The sequence below is a fragment of the Pogona vitticeps genome, chromosome 3 (assembly GCF_051106095.1).
Source record: "Pogona vitticeps strain Pit_001003342236 chromosome 3, PviZW2.1, whole genome shotgun sequence".
Classification (NCBI taxonomy): domain Eukaryota; kingdom Metazoa; phylum Chordata; class Lepidosauria; order Squamata; family Agamidae; genus Pogona; species Pogona vitticeps.
Window position 1 is genome coordinate 32,476,235 of NC_135785.1, and position 23,088 is coordinate 32,499,322.

At 39.5% G+C, this 23,088-nt stretch overlaps 1 protein-coding gene across 8 annotated transcripts in view; it reads right to left on the bottom strand.

Annotated features, from left to right (window-relative positions):
* U2SURP (U2 snRNP associated SURP domain containing) overlaps positions 1-23,088 on the bottom strand; it is a 61,228-nt gene that overhangs the window by 32,785 nt on the left and 5,355 nt on the right. For 2 of the 8 annotated variants that reach the window (XM_078389137.1, XM_078389140.1), the window contains exons 2-9: positions 17,375-17,422; positions 12,007-12,105; positions 7,953-8,067; positions 6,635-6,768; positions 3,853-3,920; positions 741-835; positions 629-658; positions 457-539 (exon numbers count right to left, since the gene is read on the bottom strand). In XM_078389137.1, coding sequence (XP_078245263.1) covers positions 457-539; positions 629-658; positions 741-835; positions 3,853-3,920; positions 6,635-6,768; positions 7,953-8,067; positions 12,007-12,105; positions 17,375-17,422 — 672 coding nt within the window. Of the gene's footprint in view, positions 1-456; positions 540-628; positions 662-740; positions 836-3,852; positions 3,921-6,634; positions 6,772-7,952; positions 8,068-12,006; positions 12,106-17,374; positions 17,423-23,088 lie in introns of all 8 variants that reach the window. The other 6 variants (XM_020802000.3, XM_078389138.1, XM_020802001.3 and 3 more) reach the window with 3 other exon arrangements.

The following is a 23,088-nucleotide window of genomic DNA, read 5'->3' on the forward strand; positions in this document are numbered from 1 at the left end:
GGAATCCTCACAACTCACACACTGCAGTAGGATTTTTTTTCCCCTGCTCAGCAGAGAAAAACAGCATGGAAACAGCATGTGCAATGAAGAGCTTTAACTTCCATATTTTGACCTGGGGAATTCTCGTCAATTTATGGGACTGAAGGTCTTTGAAATATGAAAGTCTCGTCCCTAGTGGGAAGTTTCTTTACAGGAAAGATACAAGATTACAAAAGTTCCAACAGATAACTGTGTAAGCCTAGGAGCCTGGATTCAAATCCATACTGAATTACAGATTTATGCTAATCACTATCACAATTCCATAGAAGTAAAACGGAGAAAAAAATGGCATTGTTGAGCAAAAATGTTAACATACTTAGTAGTATGCTAGGTAAATACAGTAATATTATACATTCCAGACATCAGAAGCAATGTAAAATTACTGTAGGAAACAATGGTCTAAATTTTTTCAATTACCTGGGGGTTAATGTTTCCAAGATACAAATTTGTGGTACTTGGATCTCCTACATCATGTGAACCTGGAGCATAGTCATCAAGCACTGAAAAAAGAAATCAAGATGTAATCCCAAGCATACATTTTAAATAAACAAAATATTATAACTGAAAAGTTATGAAACTATATTACCACCTGATGATCTGTTTCTTCTTGAAGGCGCATCTACTAAAGGAAAGACAGGGTGCCTTTTTAGTTTCAAGTTTTCTTTGAATAAAAGCATTATAATGAAGTATCAAATACTTACTGGAACGACGCTGGCCATCTGAATCTGACTGTGGTGGCTCAAAGCGACTTAATCTACCTTTGGTTTTATGCCTTTCATCACGCTCTTCTTGAATTCTATAGAGTATGAAAATTGTGACTAGCTACATCTCAAATCATCACAGTTAAACATGTTTGTTTTTAAACCAACACACAAGCTAGCCTTACACAACAATGGTTTATAATCACTTCTAAAACCAAATAAATTTTATAACAGTTGAGATTCTTTAGATTCTGTGATATCATCATCTTTAACCCAGTGTAGGTCCACTTCAAACCAGTGGAACATTAGTTTTCAACATGCAAATTGTTTCTAGTTTAGCATACACTTATGTCATCTGAGCTTGCATAGAAGGCAGAAATCTTGTGGCCTTGACTTTTTTTTCTTTTTTGCAATCTCCTTTCTCCACTAGTCTCTTCCCATTCTATTTCATGACCAAGAAAACAGTTCATGTGATTAAATAGCTTGGGAGCACCAAAAGAGTTTCGAGCAGTGACCCACAATTGTGGTGCAGAGTGACAATAGTTGTCTTGTGGATGTGTGAGGCATCTATGTGGCAGGCAGAAGAGTACAATCCCAGATGTATCTGCACCAGGAAAGTGACCATGCTGTGCGTCTATCCTGCTACATTTCAAGAAAAATGTCTGCCAAGGACCATAGGTCTCCTCAGCCTCTCAGCTGGATGGGATGGGACCTTGCAAGAACATATTATTATTGACTGAGAAGAACCAGCACATGACCACATGGTGTCTTGAGGATGGAATGAAATGGAGGAAAAGATCCCTACTTTATTTACAAAAACAATTAGAATGCAAAACCATTCACAACAGCAGCCCCTCCCCTTCCTAACCCACATAGTATACCTTTAGGAAAATAATGAGGGAAATTCAGGAAAGTGAGCTTGTTTGAAAAAATTCCCCAGGAAAACCTTTATTTGACAGTGGGAATCAGTGCTTTGCTTCTTCAGAGACTAAGGAGCAAGCCTCAATAGTCTTTTTTATGCCATCTAGTGTCTGGAACAAGGAATGTTTCAATCCCTCTCTAAAGCCATTACAGTTTTTTTTCAAAAGTTTTGAGAGTTTGCACAGGCCTAGAAAACTGTGGTCTCTTTGTGGATTCTAAGCCCTGATTTTCTGATGTATAGGGTGTCTTGGTTACAAAGAACATGTTTACTAAATCAGCAACAGTCTATAAATGAGCAGCTAGAGTTTTAACTGATTTGATTTCCATGCAGCTATCAAAGCGACTGTACTTGCTTCCCAATGAAAAGAAAAGATATTCTTGTTTGCAGGCTTGCCTATCAGAACCGCAGAGGGATGAAGAATGTAAAACAAACGAAAAAAAGTTCCTTTTACTAGAAGGGAAAATATTAAAATAACTGGTGGGCAGAAAAGAGGATATAGTTAAGGTGTGAAAAGAGAAATGAAAATATGCATGTCCAAGCTAAGTAGAAAAGAAGATGAGGACCTAGCTTCTATTCTGAAAGAGAGCAAGAAATTAAAAGAGGCCAGAAGAGGAAAAGATAGTTAATGAATTTCAGTTGCATGGTTCCTTCTTTCTGAGTGAGAAAGACAATGTAAGTTTCCAATGAGTCACTGTAACCAACAGATGAAATTGCAAAACTGACATCCCAAAATGTCTAACTAGTGTGTAAATTCCATGGAGTACAACTGGATTGGGAACACAGCTGAGTGAGTCCTGCAATGTAGGGAATAAAAGGTTGAATGTGCTTTGGGAAAAGGGGTAAAAAAGAAACACAAAGGACTGACATGGAAGAAATGGTTTCTTACCTAGATGAAGTTGGGTATGTTTCCCAGTAAACATAAGAATTCTCACTCATCCCCCTTCCCACAAATTACATAGGTACTCCAAAACCAGTTGTTTCCAAGTTGGGGCCCAAGATGTTATTGGACTACAGCTCTCAGAAGCCGCAAACATAGATTGCATTGACTAAGGATCTTTGGATACATAGAGCAAGAACATCTAGGGGCCCAAAATTGGGAATCACTGATTCAAAATAAATTAATAAAATAGGGGTCCTTTTGAAATTAGTGGGAGAAGTTAATCACGACTGATTTCAGACAAAACCAAGTTTAATTAACAATACTGAATCCAATCCAAAAGAAGTTTGAACCAAAATTCAAAGTTTCACTGGTAGCATTTGTATTTCCTGGAATTTACCAAGCTCTGATTTTAAAGCACAACACTTTGACTCTCTGGCAAAAGTAGGTGATAGCTATGTTAGATCATTGATTCATGGATAAGCGGTGTTCAGCCTAATGAAGGCTCATATAAACCAAAGGTCTGTGATTTCTAGTGATCCAATAAAGGTATTGCCTACCTTTGCCTCTGGGTTGCGTACAAGAATCATATGGCTTTTTTCTCATTCATTGGTCTATGACTTTTGTACATCATTTTAAAATTGGTTTCAGTGTTTCACGGCAAAAGACCGATGACAGTCCTAGTATACAATTTACTACAATGCAGTTACAGTATTTATTAAAACAAATATTTCTAAAAATAAGAGCATGCTTGTTTCATGGTAGGCCAAATGTTTCATCTATTACAGATTCGTAACGGTTTAACAACAGAATTTTAAAACATATGTGGAGAAAGACAGCATACACATGCATGTATCCACACACAATGTATTATTCATCCAGTCTGAGATTCAAGCAAGATGAAATACCAAAAGGAATAAAAAACCATCAGCAATTTAATCTTCACTGATTTATCAGTTTAGGGCCAATCCTTCAGTACAAAAAATAATTTCTGAGTATTTGGTTGTTGTGGGTTTTTTGGGCTCTTTGGCCGTGTTCTGAAGGTTGTTCTTCCTAACGTTTCGTCAGTCTCTGTGGCCAGCATCTTCAGAGGACAGCACTCTGTGTCCTCTGAAGATGCCGGCCACAGAGACTGGTGAAACGTTAGGAAGAACAATCTTCAGAACACGGCCAAAGAGCCCGAAAACCCCACAACAACCATTAGATCCTGGCCGTGAAAGCCTTCGTGAATATATCTGAGTATTTGCATTTCCTAAAATTACTTTCCTTATTCCTACATATCTCATTCAAACAATATTGAATAAAATACTTACTGTTTCAATTCTTCTTTAAAAAGCTCCAAATTGCTCTTTTTCTTTTCTTTTTCCCCCTTCTTTAAAGGCTAAAAAAGAAAGTTAAATAAGTATCCATTCACAACTGTTGTATAATACATTGCTGACAACACAAGTTACATATGATATATTCTTAATACCATGCAAACCAACAGTGGTAAGTTAACAATTGAGAGCTCTACCTTTTTTTATATAAACTACTGCATGGTCAGAGATAATTCCCATTATCAGATCTAAAAACTATGGAGCAGTGCACATATTACATCTAATGTCAAGACCAAACACTAAACAATCATAAGGACTTTCAAAGTAACATGTCTCAATGTAGTATGAAATATTGTGCCCTATGAAGCTCTGAAATGAGAAGACAACAAAGGGCCCCCATGGCTTCTAATAATTAATACCAATTGTAACATAACTTCAATTTACGTTTTTAAAATGGGCAGATAATACTTATAGGCTTACAATAAATGTTATAAGAAAAGCAATCATACTCATACTTACTTGACATCAGTAAAACTTACATTCAGCTAAGTATGCTCAGCAAATATCCCAAAATGGTAAAGTGCTTTCCAACTTCAGACTTCAAATTACACAGTTCATAGGTTATATGACTAAACACTCTTCTTTCAAACAAACCAGGACTGAGAATTACATGGTCCATTGGCAGCATGTCCCCCAATTGCCATTTTTTTGACAATCGGGGGGGGGGGGGAATCATCAAGAATGTTTTTTTATTTTCCCCAAAGACAGCATCATTCTCACAGGTGTTCTTTCTTTTTATGGCATTTTTTAATTTTAAAAAATGCTACAAAATTCAACTTTGAAGCATTTTTATTTAGTCTAATAGAGCCCCAAGAAAATTCTGGGGTTGGAAAAATGACCTTCAGATTCATCAAGGCTGCCTACATCTCATATACACAAATAAAGAGTCCCTACACACGGAGGTCTAGCAGGTTAGTAAGAAAGCTAAACTAGAACATTTCCCAATATGTGCCTTCCTTGCTGACAGGGAATTAATGTACATGAAATAACATTCTATCCTGGGAGTCCCTGCTTACATCTTTAAGCAGTATAGTCAAGGAACAGGTGAATTTTTTATGTGTAGAAACTAGATTTAAGCACAATATAAGATTCTGCAATATGCTTCAACAGCTGAGGTAAGTAAGTACCCTGATGTCTAAACCTGCTATCTAATAATACGGCAATTCCCATATCATACAAAGCATTATGCACAGATCTGCTTCAAGTGGTGAGAAAAAGAGGCACTTGTGCCTCAATCTAAAACTTGCAGAAAGCCATTAAACACTTAATCTTTCTGTCTAATGGCTTTAATAAGATGACTCCCTCTAAGTTTATACTTGGAATAATATAATATAATTAAAGGTAAAGGTAAAAGTTCCCCGTGACAAATTGTCCAGTCGTGTCCAACTCTAGGGGGCAATGCTCATCCATGCTTCCAAGCCATGGAGCCAGCGTTTGCCCGTAGACAGTTTCTGTGTGCGACCAGACACAGAACTCCGTTACCTTCCCACCATGGTGGTACCTATTTATCTACTTACATTTTTACATGCTTTCGAACCGTTAGATTGGCAGGAGCTGGGACGAGCAATAGGGGCTCACTCCGTCGCGTGGATTCAAACTGTTGATCTTATGACCTTGCAGCCCAGAGGCTTTGCGGTTTAACCCGCAGTGCCACCAAATCAGTTCTGACTTGTGGTGCTCCTTACTCAGGTTTCATAGGTACAGCATACTCAAAAGTAGTTTACCATTCCCCTATTCTAGGGGCACCTCGGGACTGTGCAGGTTGCCTAAGCTACACAGACTGGTTCTTCTCCTGGGATGCACAGTGGGAAATCAAACCCCCAACCTCTGGCTCTGCAGCCAAACAGACCTGGCATGCCCCCCTCCCCAATTTTTATTTGACTGAAACACTAGAAGCTATTCCAAGTCCTCCATACAGAGCATGCTACCATAGTCTCTCAAGACTGAAGGATGTCTATGATGATGAAAACCTCCCACCACTAGCTATGATGGGTATAGATAATGGGAGATGCAACAGAGCAATATCAAGCCAGACAAATACCATCCTCCATAATTTGGACAAGAGGAGTAAAAACAGTCAATTCCCAAACTAGAATGTTACAATAATTTATTTACTACAATTAATGTAACTATGCAGATATGTCATAATTAACTCTGTGTCATCAAGTCAATTTTGGCATATAGGGACCCTTTTCAGGGTTTTCTAAGTAGAGAAGACTCAGAAGTAGTTTACTATTCCCTTCTTCTGGGGACATCCTAGAACTCTGCAGTTTGTCTAAGACTACACAGGCTGGCTCTTCTCAAGGAAGTACAGTGGAGAATCAAACTCCCAACATCTGATTCCGCAGCCAGATACCTAACTCACTAAGCTATCAAGTCTGTTAGAATTATCATAACCAGAGCACAGAGTGCTGTCCTCTGAAGATGCCGGCCACAGAGACTGGCGAACGTTAGGAAGAACAACCTTCAGAACATGGCCAAAGAGCCCGAAAAACCCACAACAACCATTAGATCCTGGCCGTGAAAGCCTTCGCGAATACAATTATCATAACTGCCCATAAATGTTTCTTAAATTAAAGGCCATTACAAGAGGTGCAAAATAAGAAAAGATTTAAGATTACAGGTTATTTAATTCATAATGCCAAACTAAGATTCAACAGTGCATAATAACAAATCTAAGAACAAGGAGCAACAAACTTTTCTGTGAAACTAAGCTTACTGGCTTTTTGGTTTCTATTATTAGAAGTGATGGAGGTCTCTCATTAGAGGACGATTCTTTCTGTTGATTTTTTTGATCAGCAAATCGTGACGAAGGTTTGTAGATTTTTCCTCGTTTTTCATCAGTTTCATGTTCTTCTGGAAGACAGGTCAGTGGTTACTAAAATGCCTAAAGACTCAAAGAGCTATTATAAGCACACAAACAGATCTAAGCATGCTCAGTGATCCTGCTTTTAAGCCATGAGGAGGTGACTAGCATCCCAGATGGTCTTGGATATAATTTTCACAGTGACTCACTATAGAGTAAGGTCAATAGGAGTTGCAAGCCAGAAACATCTGAAGGATATCCTTGCTTTAACAGAAGCCATTTCCTATACCAGTGGTTCTTAACCTTTGTTACTCGGATGTTTCTGAACTGCAACTCCCAGAAACCCCAGCCAGCACAGTTGTTGGTGAAGGCTTCTGGGAGTTGCAGTCCAAAACTCCTGAGTAACCCAAGGTTAAGAACCAGTGCCCTATACCACTGGTCCCCAACCTTGGGCCTCCAGATGTTCTTGGACTACAACTTCCAGAAGCCTTCACCACCACCTCTGCTGGCCAGGATTTCTGGGAGTTGAAGTCCAAGAACATCTGGAGGCCCAAGGTTGGGGACCACTGCCCTATACCATATCACTAACTATATGCGACCCTTTGGATTTCAAAAAGAGACTGCATGGCTGAATAGGGGAAGGGATGCTACTGTTAAGAAGGTTCTGAAGTCTCACGCTTTACTGGGCCTATAAAATGATTAATTTGGTATTTTATGTGCTTCCCATTATGGCAGAAATGCCATTACTGGCATTTCCACAAGAAAACATGGCAAAAAGTTAATCTGAAACCAATGAGTACATCCAACATTCTGACAACAGACTGTTGAACTTACTTCCTTTCTTTTATCTACTACAACCTGAAACAATGCCCTAAACCTAGTCCCAGAGCACAGTATCACACCCCATTCTATTGGAACCCATTGTTATGACAGTGAAAAGTCCCTTCCTGGATACAGTTCCAAGTCAATATAGACTGGACACGTGGCAGGAAGCAGTATAATTACATTAAATGATTTCAGTGTGAGACATAAGAACGAACTATCTACATATATATGTTATGGAACATACAAATACTTCCCTAATAACTATTAAACTAGAACATGAGACAGAACAATGGGATCTTCTCGAACATCTATCCAACAGTAAACTGTTATAATAGAATAAAAATACTTTAGAAATAATTTAAAGTTGAAAATATATTTTCAACCTAAGGTAAATAGCCAAACTTACCTTTAGATGCATTAACAACGCCGCCTCTGACAAATGTCTTTACTTTATTACCATCACTTCCTTCAAATGCAGCAAGGAATTCTTCATAAATTTCTGCTGCTGCCTTCTCATCCTCCTACTCAACAAAGCATTAAGTAAGTTATAAGCACTAATTACTCATTTTACTCATCTTTGAAAATGAATTTCACATTTTGCATTTTCATTTTCTTATATTCTCCTAGATTTCAAACAACGGTGTAATGTAGCAACTCCTTCCACTACTATATTTGTCCAAAGAAAATATATGTTCCATATATTTAAACTGGTAACACTGATTTGCTCACCTACTCCCTACTTATACGTAGTCCTATCAAAACATATCCCATATCCTTCCCAGGATCCCCTCAAGAACAGCAAACTGCCAAGGAAAGCGGGGAATCCAAATCTGTTAAGCTCCATACTGAATAAGACAAAATAATGATTAAACTGGGTATTTTCAAAGTTGTAATGAATCTGAAGTTCTCCAGATCTCAAATTATTTATATCATATAGCTCATCTGACTTAGAAGCAACAGGTTACCCACCTGTAATTGTTGTTCTTCGAGTGGACCTCTGTGTTTCACACCCTCGGTGATTCGCACCTTCTTGGAGCACCATCGGAAGATTCTAGAGCTTCTATGGTAGCAATGAACACATTAGAATATGCCCCTCCCCACCCGTATAAGTACCTTGGCGCCAAGCATTCCCTTTCAGTTGTGACACCCACCGCTTAACAGTAAGCAAACAATGGTGTGACAGGGGAGGATGGGCGGGATGTGTGAATCACAGAGGGGTGGGAATCCTCGGGCAAGGGAATAACTGAAGGACTGCTGGAAGGAATGGAAGGTTATAGACTGGGAGGAGAGGACGTTAGTTGGTCAACTCTATCATCCCATTCTGGAGACAGAGAACAGGGTTGATGAGATGGAAGTCTGTCGTCATCTAAGGGAGAGCCGACCTAAATTGATTCAGAGAATTGTGGTTGTGGTGGGATGCCTACAGGCTTAGACTGTTTAGTTCGTTTAGGAGGAACAAGCTCCGGATCTGGAGCAGCTTCAGTACGTCTCTGGAGGTTGTTTTCGAAGTCAAGGACTTCAGTATGGAGGGTTTCGATTTGTGTGTCTTCAAGGTCTTAGACAATGCAGATGGGGAATCGGAATGAGCTGGTGTAGCCGATGGACGTTGTTTTGATGATTCAGTAACGGCTTTTTCCATTGCTTTGGTTTGGGAAGTGGCCCTACAGGGAGGTTAGGCCATTTGAACTGGTTATAAGGACTGTTCCCAAAGTTGGAGTTTTAGCCTTGAGAGGCGAGATCGAAGAACTCCGAACTTAAAATTTTTGCAAGAGGTACAGGAAGTTTGATGTTGTTCTCCCAAACAGAAAAGGCACTTAGCGTGTCCATCGGAAAGTGGGATCTTATTATCATAGACAATGCAGTGCTTAAACAGGCCCAAAGGGGCCATGAATAGGAGAAAATAATTGAGGAGAAAAACCGATGATTGGAAAGGGGTGCTGCGGCCAGAGGCCGAATGAGGGGGGGGGGGGGAAATCTCTGATGACAGTTTGATCTAATAGTTTAAAAGAAGCAGAATTATGAGGCTCTCAACGTAGCGGTTGAAAGAAAACTGAAAGGGGATGCTTGGCGCCAAGGTACTTATATGGGGGGGCATGTTCTAATGTGTTCACTGCTACCGCAGAAGCTCTAGAATCTTCCAATGAGGCTCCGCGCAGGTGCGAATCACCCAGGATGTGATTCACAGAGGCCACAAAGAAGAATCACATGTTAATCCACTTCTCTACCTTTTAAATTTAAATGCTCTAAGGAAAATACATGTTGTTGTGCCTTTACATTCTAAAAGTACTACAGCAAAAAGAATGAGAGCTAGAGACCTAATGTCAGAACCACAAAAAGCTCAATGAACACAGTTACTGGTTATTTTTTTCTGATCAAATCCTTCAGCTGTCATATAGCTCTAATATTACTATAGCATAACTTAGTTTACTAAACGCAAGTCAAATCATGCTAAATCAATTACTTATTGAGTCATCAGAAAATTTTCTCAGTTCAACATTTTTCAGGAAACCTTTTCCTTGTGGGGAAGCCATTGGGGGTTTTAATTTCCAAACGTCAAAGTCACCAGGATGACTTTACTGGAAATGATAAACTTTGGAATTAAAAACTATTCCTACTTTATACATTCCCACCCAAAAGATTCTCCACAGACAAAAGGGCTTTGATGGGAGCCCTGGGACCAAGGGAAAGGGTTGGAATTTTTTTTATTTCTGAAAAAATCATGGTGCTGGTGGTGTCATCAACCTTACAGAACTCCAGCTGTGTGAACAGGATTTCAACCATTGTTTCAATCTCAAATCAAAATTCAGATGTGACACAGGCCAGCTAAATGTTAATACAGTGGTGCCTCACTTAACGATTGCCCCGCTCTACGACGAAATCACTTGACGATTAGTTTTTTGCGATCGCAAAATGATGTTTTCAATGGGTCTTTTCATTTAACGATGATTGGTTCCCTGCTTCGGGAACCATTTTCGCTTTATGACGATTAAAAACAGCTGATCATCAGGTTTCAAAATGGCCGCCGGCTGCTTAAAATGGCTCCCCACTGTGTTTTTGGACGGATTCCTCGCTTTACAAGCAGCAAAAATGGCCTTCCCTATGGAGGATCTTCACTGGACGATGAGTTTTCAGCCCATTGGAACGCACTGAGGGGCTTTCAATGTGTTTCAATTGGCTTTTTTATTTCACTTTACGACGTTTTCGCTCTATAGCGATTTCACTGGAACGAATTAACATCGTTAAGCGAGGCACCACTGTATCATAAACCACAAATTAAGTGACACTGGTAGCAGATGTACTTGTACATATGCTTAATTCCAAGCAATTAGTCTAAATTTCTTTTAAAGTTCTCAATCCCTAGAAGGTTCCCCCCACCAAAAAAAAAAAACAGAACTACTTCATTTTAACCAGAGCCAGAAACAATTAAATGTCTCACACACAACTCACACAATGAACAAACATTGGTTGTGCAGAAAAGTGAATGAAACGGCCAGAACAGCCAATTCAATTTCTATTCAAATCATACATTTACAAGACATCTATTTTTTCTGTCTGACATTGATCACTTTACAGACATGACGTCATATAACAGTGAATCTTAACAAGGAAGTTCAACAACACACAGCACAAGGGTGCAATTACACCGTGGAAAAAAATATAAAGTGATCCACTATGAATTAGCACCAGGGAACATGGGTTTCTCTGGTTGAATTCACTTTAGCAATAAAATAGGAGTCATCAGAAAGAAAAAGAGGAAACTGCTGTTGTTTGCAGCTTCTTAAGGCAGCTTCCACTACAGTCACCTAGACTGCAGAAGCTACAGCTGAAGCTGCCTTAACAAGATACAAATATGGACAGATTGGCGATTTCCTCCTCTCTCTGTCTCTTAGGTGCTCTAGTCCAGCTCTGTTCCAGCAACAGAGCTGGGACTCTTTTTTTAAAGTTTGCCTCTCTGTCCCAGAAAAGGAAATATGATACTTTGCATTAACATAAGAACTGGCTCAAAATGCTCAAAGTAGAAACCTACCCCCCTTTTTTTTTTACGTTGGTGAGGTAACTATGAGATAGAAATTAAAGGCAACTTGGGTGGGGTGGGGAGACTCAAATATGGAGACAAGGGTTTTTCTGCATTGGCACAAGAAATCACTCCTGAACTGATGTGAATGCATCTGTGTGCAAAAACGAATAGATGGTTCAAAAAGTAGAGTGAAAAAGTACAGACTCTGGGGAAAAACTGGACTGATTCACATTGACTTGCACATTATGCAGCCAAAAGAAATTAATACAGATTTGACCATTCCCATCTTGGAGCAATTCCTATATAGTTGTCAGTATAGCTGCCCCCTTAAAAAGACAGTGATGTTCAAATAAACAATAAAACGAAAAGTGGGCATCTTAAAGATAACTGGATCACCACAAGTATTCAACTGATTAAACAAACCAATGTTCTACAGCATTACCTTCTTTTTCAATTCTTCTTGTTCCTTCTTGCTTAAAGTCCTCTTAGCAGCACTCATCTTGCCAATACTGAATGCTTTAAGCTTGCTTTCTAAAAGCGGCTATGGGAGAAAGAACAATTTTAACAGGTTCATAAGAATGTGACATACAAGAATCCTAATAACCATCGAGAACACATTCAGTCATTAATCATTTAATCTTTAAAGTGAACGAATTAACAGAGGTCTGCTGCATGTTATATTACATACGCATACACTGTTTCTCACTGAAGTGAAGTAAACTGCCCTGGGAGTTCTCTCTTAAAGGCTATTCAGAGTGCAACTGATTATACCTATGCAACTGCACACACCCTGAATCAAGGATCTCTCAAGACACACTGCCTCTTTCCATATGAAACCTTAGTAAGATCCTCATGGATGTCACAATCAAAATACCAAGTTCCTCTGAAGCAAAATCTACAAAACACAAGAGAATACTGTAGGTTGTAATTCTGATGCCCTTTAAAGAATGTCTTCACTATAAACATGTACTTTTCCTAAGTTTTTCCCAGAAATCACTGCAGTAGACTGACCTGACACTTGGCCAGTCTGAAGAGTTCCACGGCTAACAAAGACAGAGAACCTAGGAAACTGCTTATTTATAAGAATATGAAGTGTAGGGAGCCTTATGGCACAAGTGGTTAAACTGCCGTGAAGACTCAGATCATGACCTGAGTGCAATTCTGTGCAGGGAGCCAGCTCAAGGTTGACTCAACCTTCCATTCTTCCAGTGTCAGTATACTGAGTACCAACCTTGCAGGAGTGGGGGACAATGTTGGCCTCACTAATAAAACTGGAAACTGACAGGGCTTTAAGCACTGTTGTTGTTGTTTAGTCATTAAGTCGTGTCTGACTCTTCATGACCCCATGGAACAGAGCACACCAGGCCCTCCTGTCTTCCACTGCCTCCCAGAGCTGGGTCAAATTCATCTTGGTCACTTTGATGACACTGTCCATCCATCTCATCCTCTGTCGTCCCCTTCTCCTCTTGCCTTCACTCTTTCCCACCATCAGGGGCTTTTCCAGGGGCATTTCTCTTCTCATGAGATAGCCAAAGTATTGGAGCCTCAGCTTCAGGATCTGTCCTTCCAGTGAGCACTTGGGGTTGATTTCCTTCAGAACTGATAGGTTTGATCTCCTTGCATTCTAGGAGACTCTCAAGAGTCTCCTCCAGCACCACAATTTAAACGTATCAATTCTTCGGCAGTCAGCCTTCTTTATGGTCCAATTCTCATTTCCATACAACACTAGTGGAAAAACCATAGCTTTGACTATGTGGACCTTTGTCGGCAAGGTGATGTCTCTGCTTTTTAAGATGCTGTCAAGGTTTGTCATGGCTTTCCTCCCAAGAAGCAGGTGTCTTTTAAATTCATGGCTGCTGTCACCATCTGCAGTGATCACAGAGTCCAAGAAAGTAAAATCTGTCACTGCCTCCATATCTTCCCCTTCTATTTGACAGGAGGCGATAGGACCAATGGCCATGATCTCAGATTTTTTGATGTTGAGCTTCAGACCGTTTTTTGCATCTCCACTTTCACCCTCATTAAGAGGTTCTCTCCTCACTTTCTGCTATCAGAGTGGTACGAGGTTCATTTGCATATCTGAGGTTGTTGATATTTCTTCTGGCAATCTTAATTCCGGTTTGAGATTCATCCAGTCCAGCCTTTCGCATGATGTATTCTACATATAAGTTAAATAAGCCGGGGGACAATATACAGCTCTGTCGTACTCCTTTCCCAATTATGAACCAATCAGTTGTTCTATATCCCGTTCTAATTGTTGCTTCCTGTCCTACATATAGATTTCTCAGGAGATAGATGAGGTGGTCAGGCACTCCCATTTCTTTAAGAACCTGCCATAGTCTGCTGTGGTCCACACAGTCAAAGGCTTTTGCATAGTCAATGAAGCAGAAGTACCATATATTTCTGTGTATAAAACGACACTTTTCCTTAAATAATTTGAGAAAAAATGAGGGTCGTTTTATACAGGGAAGGCAGCTCTTCACCACTGCCTTTTGCAAAGGTAAGGGGCTTAGCAAAAAGGAAGGGGAGACTTTGCTCCTTTCCTTTTCACTAAGCTTCCTGACTTCTGAAAAGGCGAGGGCACACATGCAGGGCTTACTAAAAAGGTAGGTGAGTCAATGCTCCCTTCCTTTTCCTTCTCAAAAGGAGAGCGGTGCAGTGCAGGGCTTACCAAAAAAGAAGGTGAATCATTGCTCCCTTCTCAAAAGGCGAGGGCACGCCGTGCAGGGCTCTGCAAAATGAGTTGTTGCTTCCTTCCTTTTCGCCTTCTCAAAATGCGAGGGCGCGCTGGGCTTAGCAAAAAGGGAGCCCTTTGATCCCTGCTTTTTCTAATTTGGGGTCAGAAAGGGGGATCATCTTATACTTTGGGTCATCTTATAAACGGAAAAATATGGTAGATGTTTCCCTGGAACTCTCTGGCTTTCTCCATAAACCAGCGCATGCTAGCAATTTGGTCTCTAGTTCCTCTGCCCCTTCAAAATCCAGCTTGTACCTCTGGGAATTCTCGGTCCACACACTGCTGAAGCCTACCTTGTAGGATTTTTGGCATAACCTTGCTAGTGTGTGAAGAGTGCAACTGTACGATAGTTGGAGCATTCTTTGGCACTGCCCTTCTTTGGGATTGGGATGTAGACTGATCTTTTCCAATCCTCTGGTCACTTCTGAGTTTTCCAATATGCTGGCATATTGAGTGTAGCTGCATGTTATATTACATATAAAAGATTCACAGAGTCATCTTTGAAGATTTTAAATAGTTCTACCGGAATGCCATCACCTCCACTGGCCTTGTTGTTAGCCATGCTTTCTAAGGCCCACTTGACTTCACTCTCCAGGATGTTTGGCTCAAGTACAGCAACCACACTCTCTGGGTTGTCCGGGACATCCAGATCTTTCTGGTATAATTCCTATAATTGTATTCTTGCCACTTCTGCTTGATGTCTTCTGCTTCTGTTAGATCCCTATCTTTTTTGTCCTTTATCATGTCCACCTTTGCACAAAATGTTCCTTTAATATCTCTAATTTTCTTGAACAGATCTCTGGTTTTTGCCTTTCTATTGTTTTCCTCTATTTCTTTGCACTGTTCAATTAAGAAGGCCCTCTTGTCTCTCCTTGCTATTCTTTGGAAGTCTGTGTTCAATTTTCTGTAACTTTCCCTATCTCCCTTGCACTTTGTTTCCCTTCTCTTCTCTGCTATGTGCAAGGCCTCGTTGGATAGCCACTTTGCTTTCTTGCATTTCCTTTTCTTTGGGATGGTTTTTGTTGCTGCCTCCTGTACAATGTTACGAGCCTCCATCCATAGTTCTTCAGGCACTCTGTCCACCAAATCTAGTTCCTTAAATCTGTTCTTCACTTCCACTGTGTATTCATAAGGGATTTGGTATAGACTGTACCTAACTAGCCCAGTGGTTTTTCCTACCTTCTTCAGTTTAAGCTTGAATTTTGCTACGAGAAGCTGGTGATCAGAGCCACAATCAGCTCCAGGTCTTGTTTTTGCTGACTGTATAGAGCTTCTTCATCTCTAGCTGCAGACACTTTGCTTTGATGTTTTCTAAAAGTTTGACATAAACTATTTTCCTCATAAATTCTACTGCAGTTAGCCCTTCTATTTCCCCATTTCTACTTACATCAAGGGAAACAACATTGCTGAACTCCTTGCTACAATGAAACCACCGTGAGAAAGAACTGAGCAATTTCTAAATAAAAACTAGTGTCAATATAACATTGTCAGTTTTGTCTGTTGATGTTTCCAAACCCTGCCTTCCACTGCTGCAATTCTGTAACTGGCTTTGTCCCTACACTAGTATTCTGTGACTAGTGGGGATCATCCCATTTTCAGCAATCTTTCATGTAAGTTCTGAAGAAAGATAATGCCTGAACTAGAGTTCGGTACAGAATTAATAATGACACATTTACACACCTAAACCTCACAGGCTTTTTGGAAAAACCTTCTGCTTTTGTTCCTCCCTTTCTCCAAACATATCCAGTGCAGTGTTTATTCCCAAATGAACATCTAATTTTTTTTAGGTGTCACAATTCTTGTAAGCCAGTTGTTCTCAATCTTTGATGGTGCAGCTATTTTTTGACTTCTAGTCTCAGAATCTGTAACCTCTAGTACTGTTGGCTAAAGCTTAGCTAAAGTCTAAAATACCTGGAGGGCCAGAACATGAATGCAACTGCTATAAGCCACCTAGAATTCCAGCTGCTTGGCAATACATAAATGTATTAATTAAATCAAGTCCCAGCTGAAATTTCTCCTGTTCTGTTACATACAGGAAAATGCTATAAAAATGTCTAACCATGATATAAAACAATGCACATTATATGGGGTTCTCCCTTCAATATAATATATATCTTTTCCCAACCAAGCCCACAATCCTTTGCATAGGACACAGCAGGGCAGTTTGGACACAAAATAATAAACAAATACAAACCTAAAAACAACTAAAAAGGAACATTCAAAAATTTGTGATACAATATTACAATATCTGATACAATCAAAGTAGCAATTCTTGAAGGAAAGAACTTCTAAGATAGATTCTAATGGAAACAGCTGAGCAACGATTCACCAGAAGGTTCAAGTCTATCTCCCATGGCTTATAAAGGCTTTTTACATCATTAAATACACTAATCAACTCATCTATGCAAGACTACATTACTGCCCAATTTGCTCTTTTTATGCCCACTGTTTGAGCACTCTTTTCTACCTGTAATCTTTGCAGTCCTATCTTCTCTAGACTTTTAAATTTCAATTGCCCTAATTTCATCTCCCTGCCCTGAATAAGTAAATGTGTTTGCAACACTTCACATACTTGATGAAGTATACAACAGTCCACAAATGCTTATACCAAATAAAACATGTCAAGACTTTTAAGGTGCCAGAAGACCCTCTGTTGCTTTTGCTGCAACAGACCAGCATGGATACTGCCCCCAATACATCTGCTGTATACTAATATAATTGTCAGTGAAATAATTCAATGTCACTCTGCTGTATGAATAAAGCCAACCTTCATATCAATGAATAACAAAGCAATCCAAATTTCTTTCATCTAATATCTTGAAGTGCTTCGTAAGAAAGAATTATCTCTATCACATCAAACTGTAGGACAGCTAATACCACAGGGCATTGTACTGTAACCAATATCCATAAGAGGTAAAAGCCATGTGGGGGAAAATGAACCATGGTAAACTTAATGACTATAACTCATTCTCTTTTCAACTGGTGAAAATTTTTAGATAACCATCAGAGAGAATTAACCACAAGCTAACTAATTTTCCATCAGTTAGATTTTTATACCCATCTTGAGACTTACATGAGTCTCTGGCGATCCAGTGGCACGTGTAGTATCTGGCAGCCTGGCCTAAAAATAGTGAAAATACAATAATCACATTCAATTGGCATTTATTGATTTTCAACATTTATATAAAGACACAGATTTAAACTGCCTCCAGTTTTAATTGAAAACTCAAGTGTTTGATTCTAAGAGCATCCGGAGAATTCATATAATCTCTTTCCCACAATTCTGCAGTTAGTTTTTAAAAAATTCTATAGAATAATGGCAATAAGAACAAAAGACTGAACATTTTTCTGAAAATGAGAAGTAGCAATCTCATGGTTGATTTAATTATTCTGGCCACTTTATGCAAATCTAAAGAAGCAGTGTATATATGCTAAACAAAGGTTTTTAAATAACTGTGAGTTTGTAGCACTTATTTTCAGTTAAATAAAAATGAGAGTTATAAGAAAAATGAACCAGATCACAACAAAATTTCAAGGCAGATGTTCCTGTCATCACTACTTTATATCAACAAATTTATTTAAAAGAGTGGATCCCAATCTTTGTTCTCCAGATGTTTTTGGACTAAAATTACCAGAAACCTTCACAACTAGCTGTGCTGGCCAGGAATTCTGGGAGTTGCAGTCCAAGAACAACTGGGGACCCATGGTTTGGAACCACTGTTAAAACTTCAATGTGTCAACTGGGTGTAATTTTGGGTGCAAACCTTGGTGTAATTTTCAGTATACTCAGACACAGACAGGATACAAAGTTATGCAAGCCCATTCCCTCTCCCCTTTCAATAGTAAGTGACTGCATTCAATAATAAGTGAATCACAGGACTCATGAGTGCTACAACAGTAGTAGACAGTACCCTATCACTGGGACCTCGACGCTAGTTTTGAAGCATCAATGACCAAACAAGACCAATCTAATAAAAGAATGAAAAATTATGGTACTGTATTTTCCCTGCAAACTGCTATTTGGCATGATGTTTGAACAATATTTAACCTAAGCAGCTGGGTGCATCACAAGTTAGATTGATACTATCATGCACAATAAGCAGCATGACCAATGATTATAAAAACTGTTGTCCAGTAAATTCTGCAAAGCCACTGGCTGCCCACTGACAATTTAAAGAATCTCTGCTTTATTTATCTAAATAATGAGCAACAACTGATCATCTACAATGATGGTCTGACAGTTTTTTGAGCCACAGTTTACCATTTCAATGCCACTTGGAATTACGTAATAAAAGTGCATTACACCCCCCACCCCTCTGTAAAACTCTTTTCTAAATTTACAACCAATCTGACATATCAATGATATATTAACAGCACTTCTTCTGTTTATATCAATGTTTCATAATTAGTAGTTTTCATATAGGCACTATTACCAAGGACTGCAGGTTAAACCGCAGAAGCCTCTGTGCTGCAAGGTCGGAAGACCAACAGTCGTAAGATCAAATCCACACAATGTAGTGAGCTCCCATCGCTTGTCCCAGCTCCTGCCAACCTAACAGTTTGAAAGCATATAAAATGCAAGTAGATAAATAGGCACCACCACGGTAGGAAGGTAACGGCATTCTGTGTCTAGTCACGCTGGCCACGTGACCACAGAAACTGTCTACGGACAAACGCTGGCTCTATGGCTTAGAAATGGGGATGAGCACCGCCCCCTAGAGTCAGACATAACTGGACTAAATGTCAAGGGGAACCTTTACCTTTATCTTACCCTGTTTCTGTTTAGTTTTTGTTTTTAATTTGCTGAAAACTAGTTTAGCCCTACACAATCACCTAATGACAAGACAAGGAACCAACAGCATTTTACCAAAAATGTTACTAGCAGTGCAACCACTATGTTAGCTTCCATTTTCAACATGTTAAACCAGTGGTTCTTAACGTGGGCGATAATGCCCCCCAGGGGGCGATTTCATTTTTCAGGGGGGCAGTAGAACGAAAAGGGGCGGTGTGGGGGCGCTGGAGCAGAAGGGGGGCAGTAGGGGGGCGCTGGAGCAAGCCAAACCTGTGAAGATGGCTGCAGCCTTTTTACAGTGTGCATGAATATATATTTTCCTCCAATCTTAATTTAGTTTCAGAGTTTTTGTCTTGAAATTTTTAGTTCCTGCATTGCGGTTTGTTTTTATGCCCTTTTTATACTGTATTTCTTTTTGCGTCTTAAAATTCGCTTGCAACTAAATTATTAAATGTTACTTTTGGGGGGCATTTCATTTTCTTGGAATTGAATTTTGTTTTCAGGGGTCACTGGATTGAAGTGTCTTAAATAAATAAATAAATAAATAAATAAATAAATAAATAAATAAATAAATAAATAAATAAATAAATAAATAAATAAATAAATATCATCACCATGGGGAGGGGGGCGATGATAACTTCCTCAATGGCTCAAGGGGGCGTTTCTTTCAAAAAGGTTAAGAACCACTGTGTTAAACTATTCAGACCGATGACCCTCCATCACAATGCAAACGTTTTCAGGTACAATCCTGAAATTGCTTTCTCCATAACAGTCCACTATCTGTCTAAAATATCTTTAATTAATATCTTTAATGTTAAAGATATCTAAAATACCTTTACCCTACCTTTCTCCCTAAAAGGAGTCAAAGTGACTTACAACATTAGAAGGACAATATCTTAAAGCTAAAAAGAGTAAATATACAAAATTTAAAAAGAATTAAAGAAATATAATATTGAAATGCTAAATAAAATCAATACTAAAAACACATTTACAGTAAAAGCAAAAGAGCACAACAGTCCAATCCAGAGCACAACAATCCAATCCAGAGCACAACAATTTGGGGAAAAAAAACCACCTCTCAGACTGCCAGTCACTGAGAAAAAGCTTGCCTGAACAGAAAGGTCTTTGCCTGCTTGTGGAAGGACAGCAAAACTGAAGCTAGCCTGGCTTCCCGTGGGAGGGCATTCCAGAGTCTGGGAACAGCAACAGACAAGGCTCTCTCTTGTGTCCCCACCAAGCATGTTTGTGAGGGTAGTGGAACTGAGAGAAAGGCCTCCCCTGATTATCTTAATGCCCAGGCAAACTCACAGAAAAAGATATGATCTTTTAGACAGTGTGGACCCAAGCCATTTAGGGCTTCATAGTGCGAAAGGCCAGACTGGATGACACACGTTCTTAATCTTTCATTGGATTCTGGTCCAGAATTTCCAAAACTAAGAGTCCATTTTTCTATTACTTTAACAAAGTAACTGAAGACTATATAGGAAAAATATTCAAAGCTCACACATGCAGTGCAAGCAGCAGCACTTTCTGCTTAAAAGATAATATTAATAGCACAATACTTTATAATTTAGAATGTTTTCCATCTTTTGTTTTACTGAAATAATCCTATGGAAGAATTACTGCACTCCAGGCAAAGGCCAGGATGCAAGAGAACCTGTGCAAAACCACTGTAATTCACAATTCCATCCCCTTTTAAACAGCTACCCCCGTGCTGTGTAATAAAGCGTTTCTGAGAGTACTAAATTTCAACACAGTTTGCCAGACTATGTTGCAGAAAAGACTACTATGGAAGTGAAAAGAATACTTCAAGGGCTTAAGTTCAGCTTCATAATTCTTCAGACCACTAAGATTAATCCAGTCCTACACTGTATATCATACACAGAGAATCTTCTGTTCAAATTCTTAGTACACTATTTTTATACAAATTGTCATCTAGCAGTATGCACCAGTAGCTTTGCCTCCAAAGAAAGCCCTTCTACTCATCAAGGTCAGAGATCTGTACTTTCACTAGTTCTAGTTGCCAATTTAAGCTTCCCATTATTGACCTGCTAGAACAGATAAGCTGCAGATGGCTATATAAAATGAAGGAATCAGAAAAAGTAGTATACCCCAACTTACACAAGAAATCATTTTGTACACGGCAAAGCCACAATGTTTTAGTAAAACATATATTAGGGAAGTGTGAGGGTTCAAAACGTGGCTCATTTGCTCCAAACAAATCACCAGATTTCTTAGATTTTACAATAGGGGTAACACTTATTGGATTATTCAATAATAGTCTAGTATCTACTAACGTGTTCCCAGCTTTTTCCCCATCAGACAACAGGTCAACAGGGGGCTTCCAATCTTCAAACTGAAAAGGGTTTGCACTCTGAACATTCCAAGGACCGGGCCACTCAGGTGGGGTGTCCAGGTTTAATAATAATCCTTTCTCTCCTTCCAATAAGGGGGTGGTGTCCTCCTCTTGAAAGTCCACCCAGTCACATTCCCGCATGGATTCTCCCATCTGCCATGGGGTCGATCAAATCCCCTCTGATGCAGTTCCCACATCCTCCATTCCAATTTCTCTCTCCACTCCCTTTCAACCTTCTCTTTCTCTTCCCTTAACTTCCTTCACCACTCTTTTGTCTCTTTCTCACCCCAATATGATGGCTTAGGAGTGAGTTCTCTCCTCCTCCATGCATCCGCTTCTTCCTTCAGGACCCTTAGCTTTTCCACTTGTCCTGTCCACGAGTCTTCTATCCATATCCATTCCCAATTACCTGATAATGTAACTCCCCTTCCCCTCTTTTTATATATCTCCCAACCCCGCCTCCGCCACTTCCTGCCCTTTTTCTCCCGCACCCGCCAAGAGAGTCCCAGCCTCTTTAGCCATTAGTTCTTTTAAACCTTTCTCTAGGTTCCCCAGGTCTGGTCTGGGTGGTCTTATCTTCCTGGGTGGGAAAACTGGCGGGGTTTGATTTTCTTTCTCAGCAGTTGGCAGGAGGGACGGCACTCCCGTGAGAGGGGTCTCTCTCTCACTTCTGGTCTCACAGGAAGAAAACATCTTTTAATTTGTAATTCTACAAAGAGTACACTAATCTTACAAAAGGAAGGCTACATGTAAAAACCTGGCCCGTTTGGGTCAGTGATTCTATTTAACATTCTTATTTTATGAAGCCAAGAACATGTGTCAGATCCATGCATTCCTGCTTTCCAAAACCTCTGCTAATGCACAGGCCTTGGTTCTTCAATTCTGGTTACCTGCCAATTACATTCCAGATGGAAAACTACAGCTTAATTCTGCTTACCTGCTAGAAACTGAAACTGTAATTATTACTGTATCATCACTTGTGTTTTATTTTTACCTGTGATTTCCTTTTAGTTTTCTAGTGAACTACTACAAATAAACCAAACAAAAAAGATACAGATGTAGCCTATTGAAAATAGCAGAAACATTCCAATGGACATCAATACAGTATTGTCAGAATTTTAATACATTTTATCATGAATATATTTCAATTTCAACTCATTTATGTAATGGCTATCTTTCATGAAATAGTAATACCTAGTAATTGCAGCACAGCCAGATCTTTTAAATATGGTGAGCAAGACCAGAAAAAGGTTTGGAGAACTGCAACAGATTTGGGAAGGGAGGTGTGAGTGCTTTACTTTCCTCAAATATGATCAGCAGTTCACATGAAGAATAAGTACTGTGAACACAGCTTGAATGAACAGCAAACAAATGTAATGGTTGTTGTGGGTTTTTCTGGGATCTTTGGATGTGTTCTTCCTAATGTTTCGCCAGTCTCTGTGGCCGGCATCTTCAGAGGACTGAAACAAATGTAAGCTAGCAATAACTGGCTGATGCAGTCGGTCATCTTTCTATGACAAATTGTAGTACACTGAGGCCTCCTTTTTGCACTACATCCAACTGACAGCCAGACCAGAAATCAATGCGACAATCCTAATGCAAACTTCTGTAAGCTTGTCACCTATCCTGCAAGTTTGAT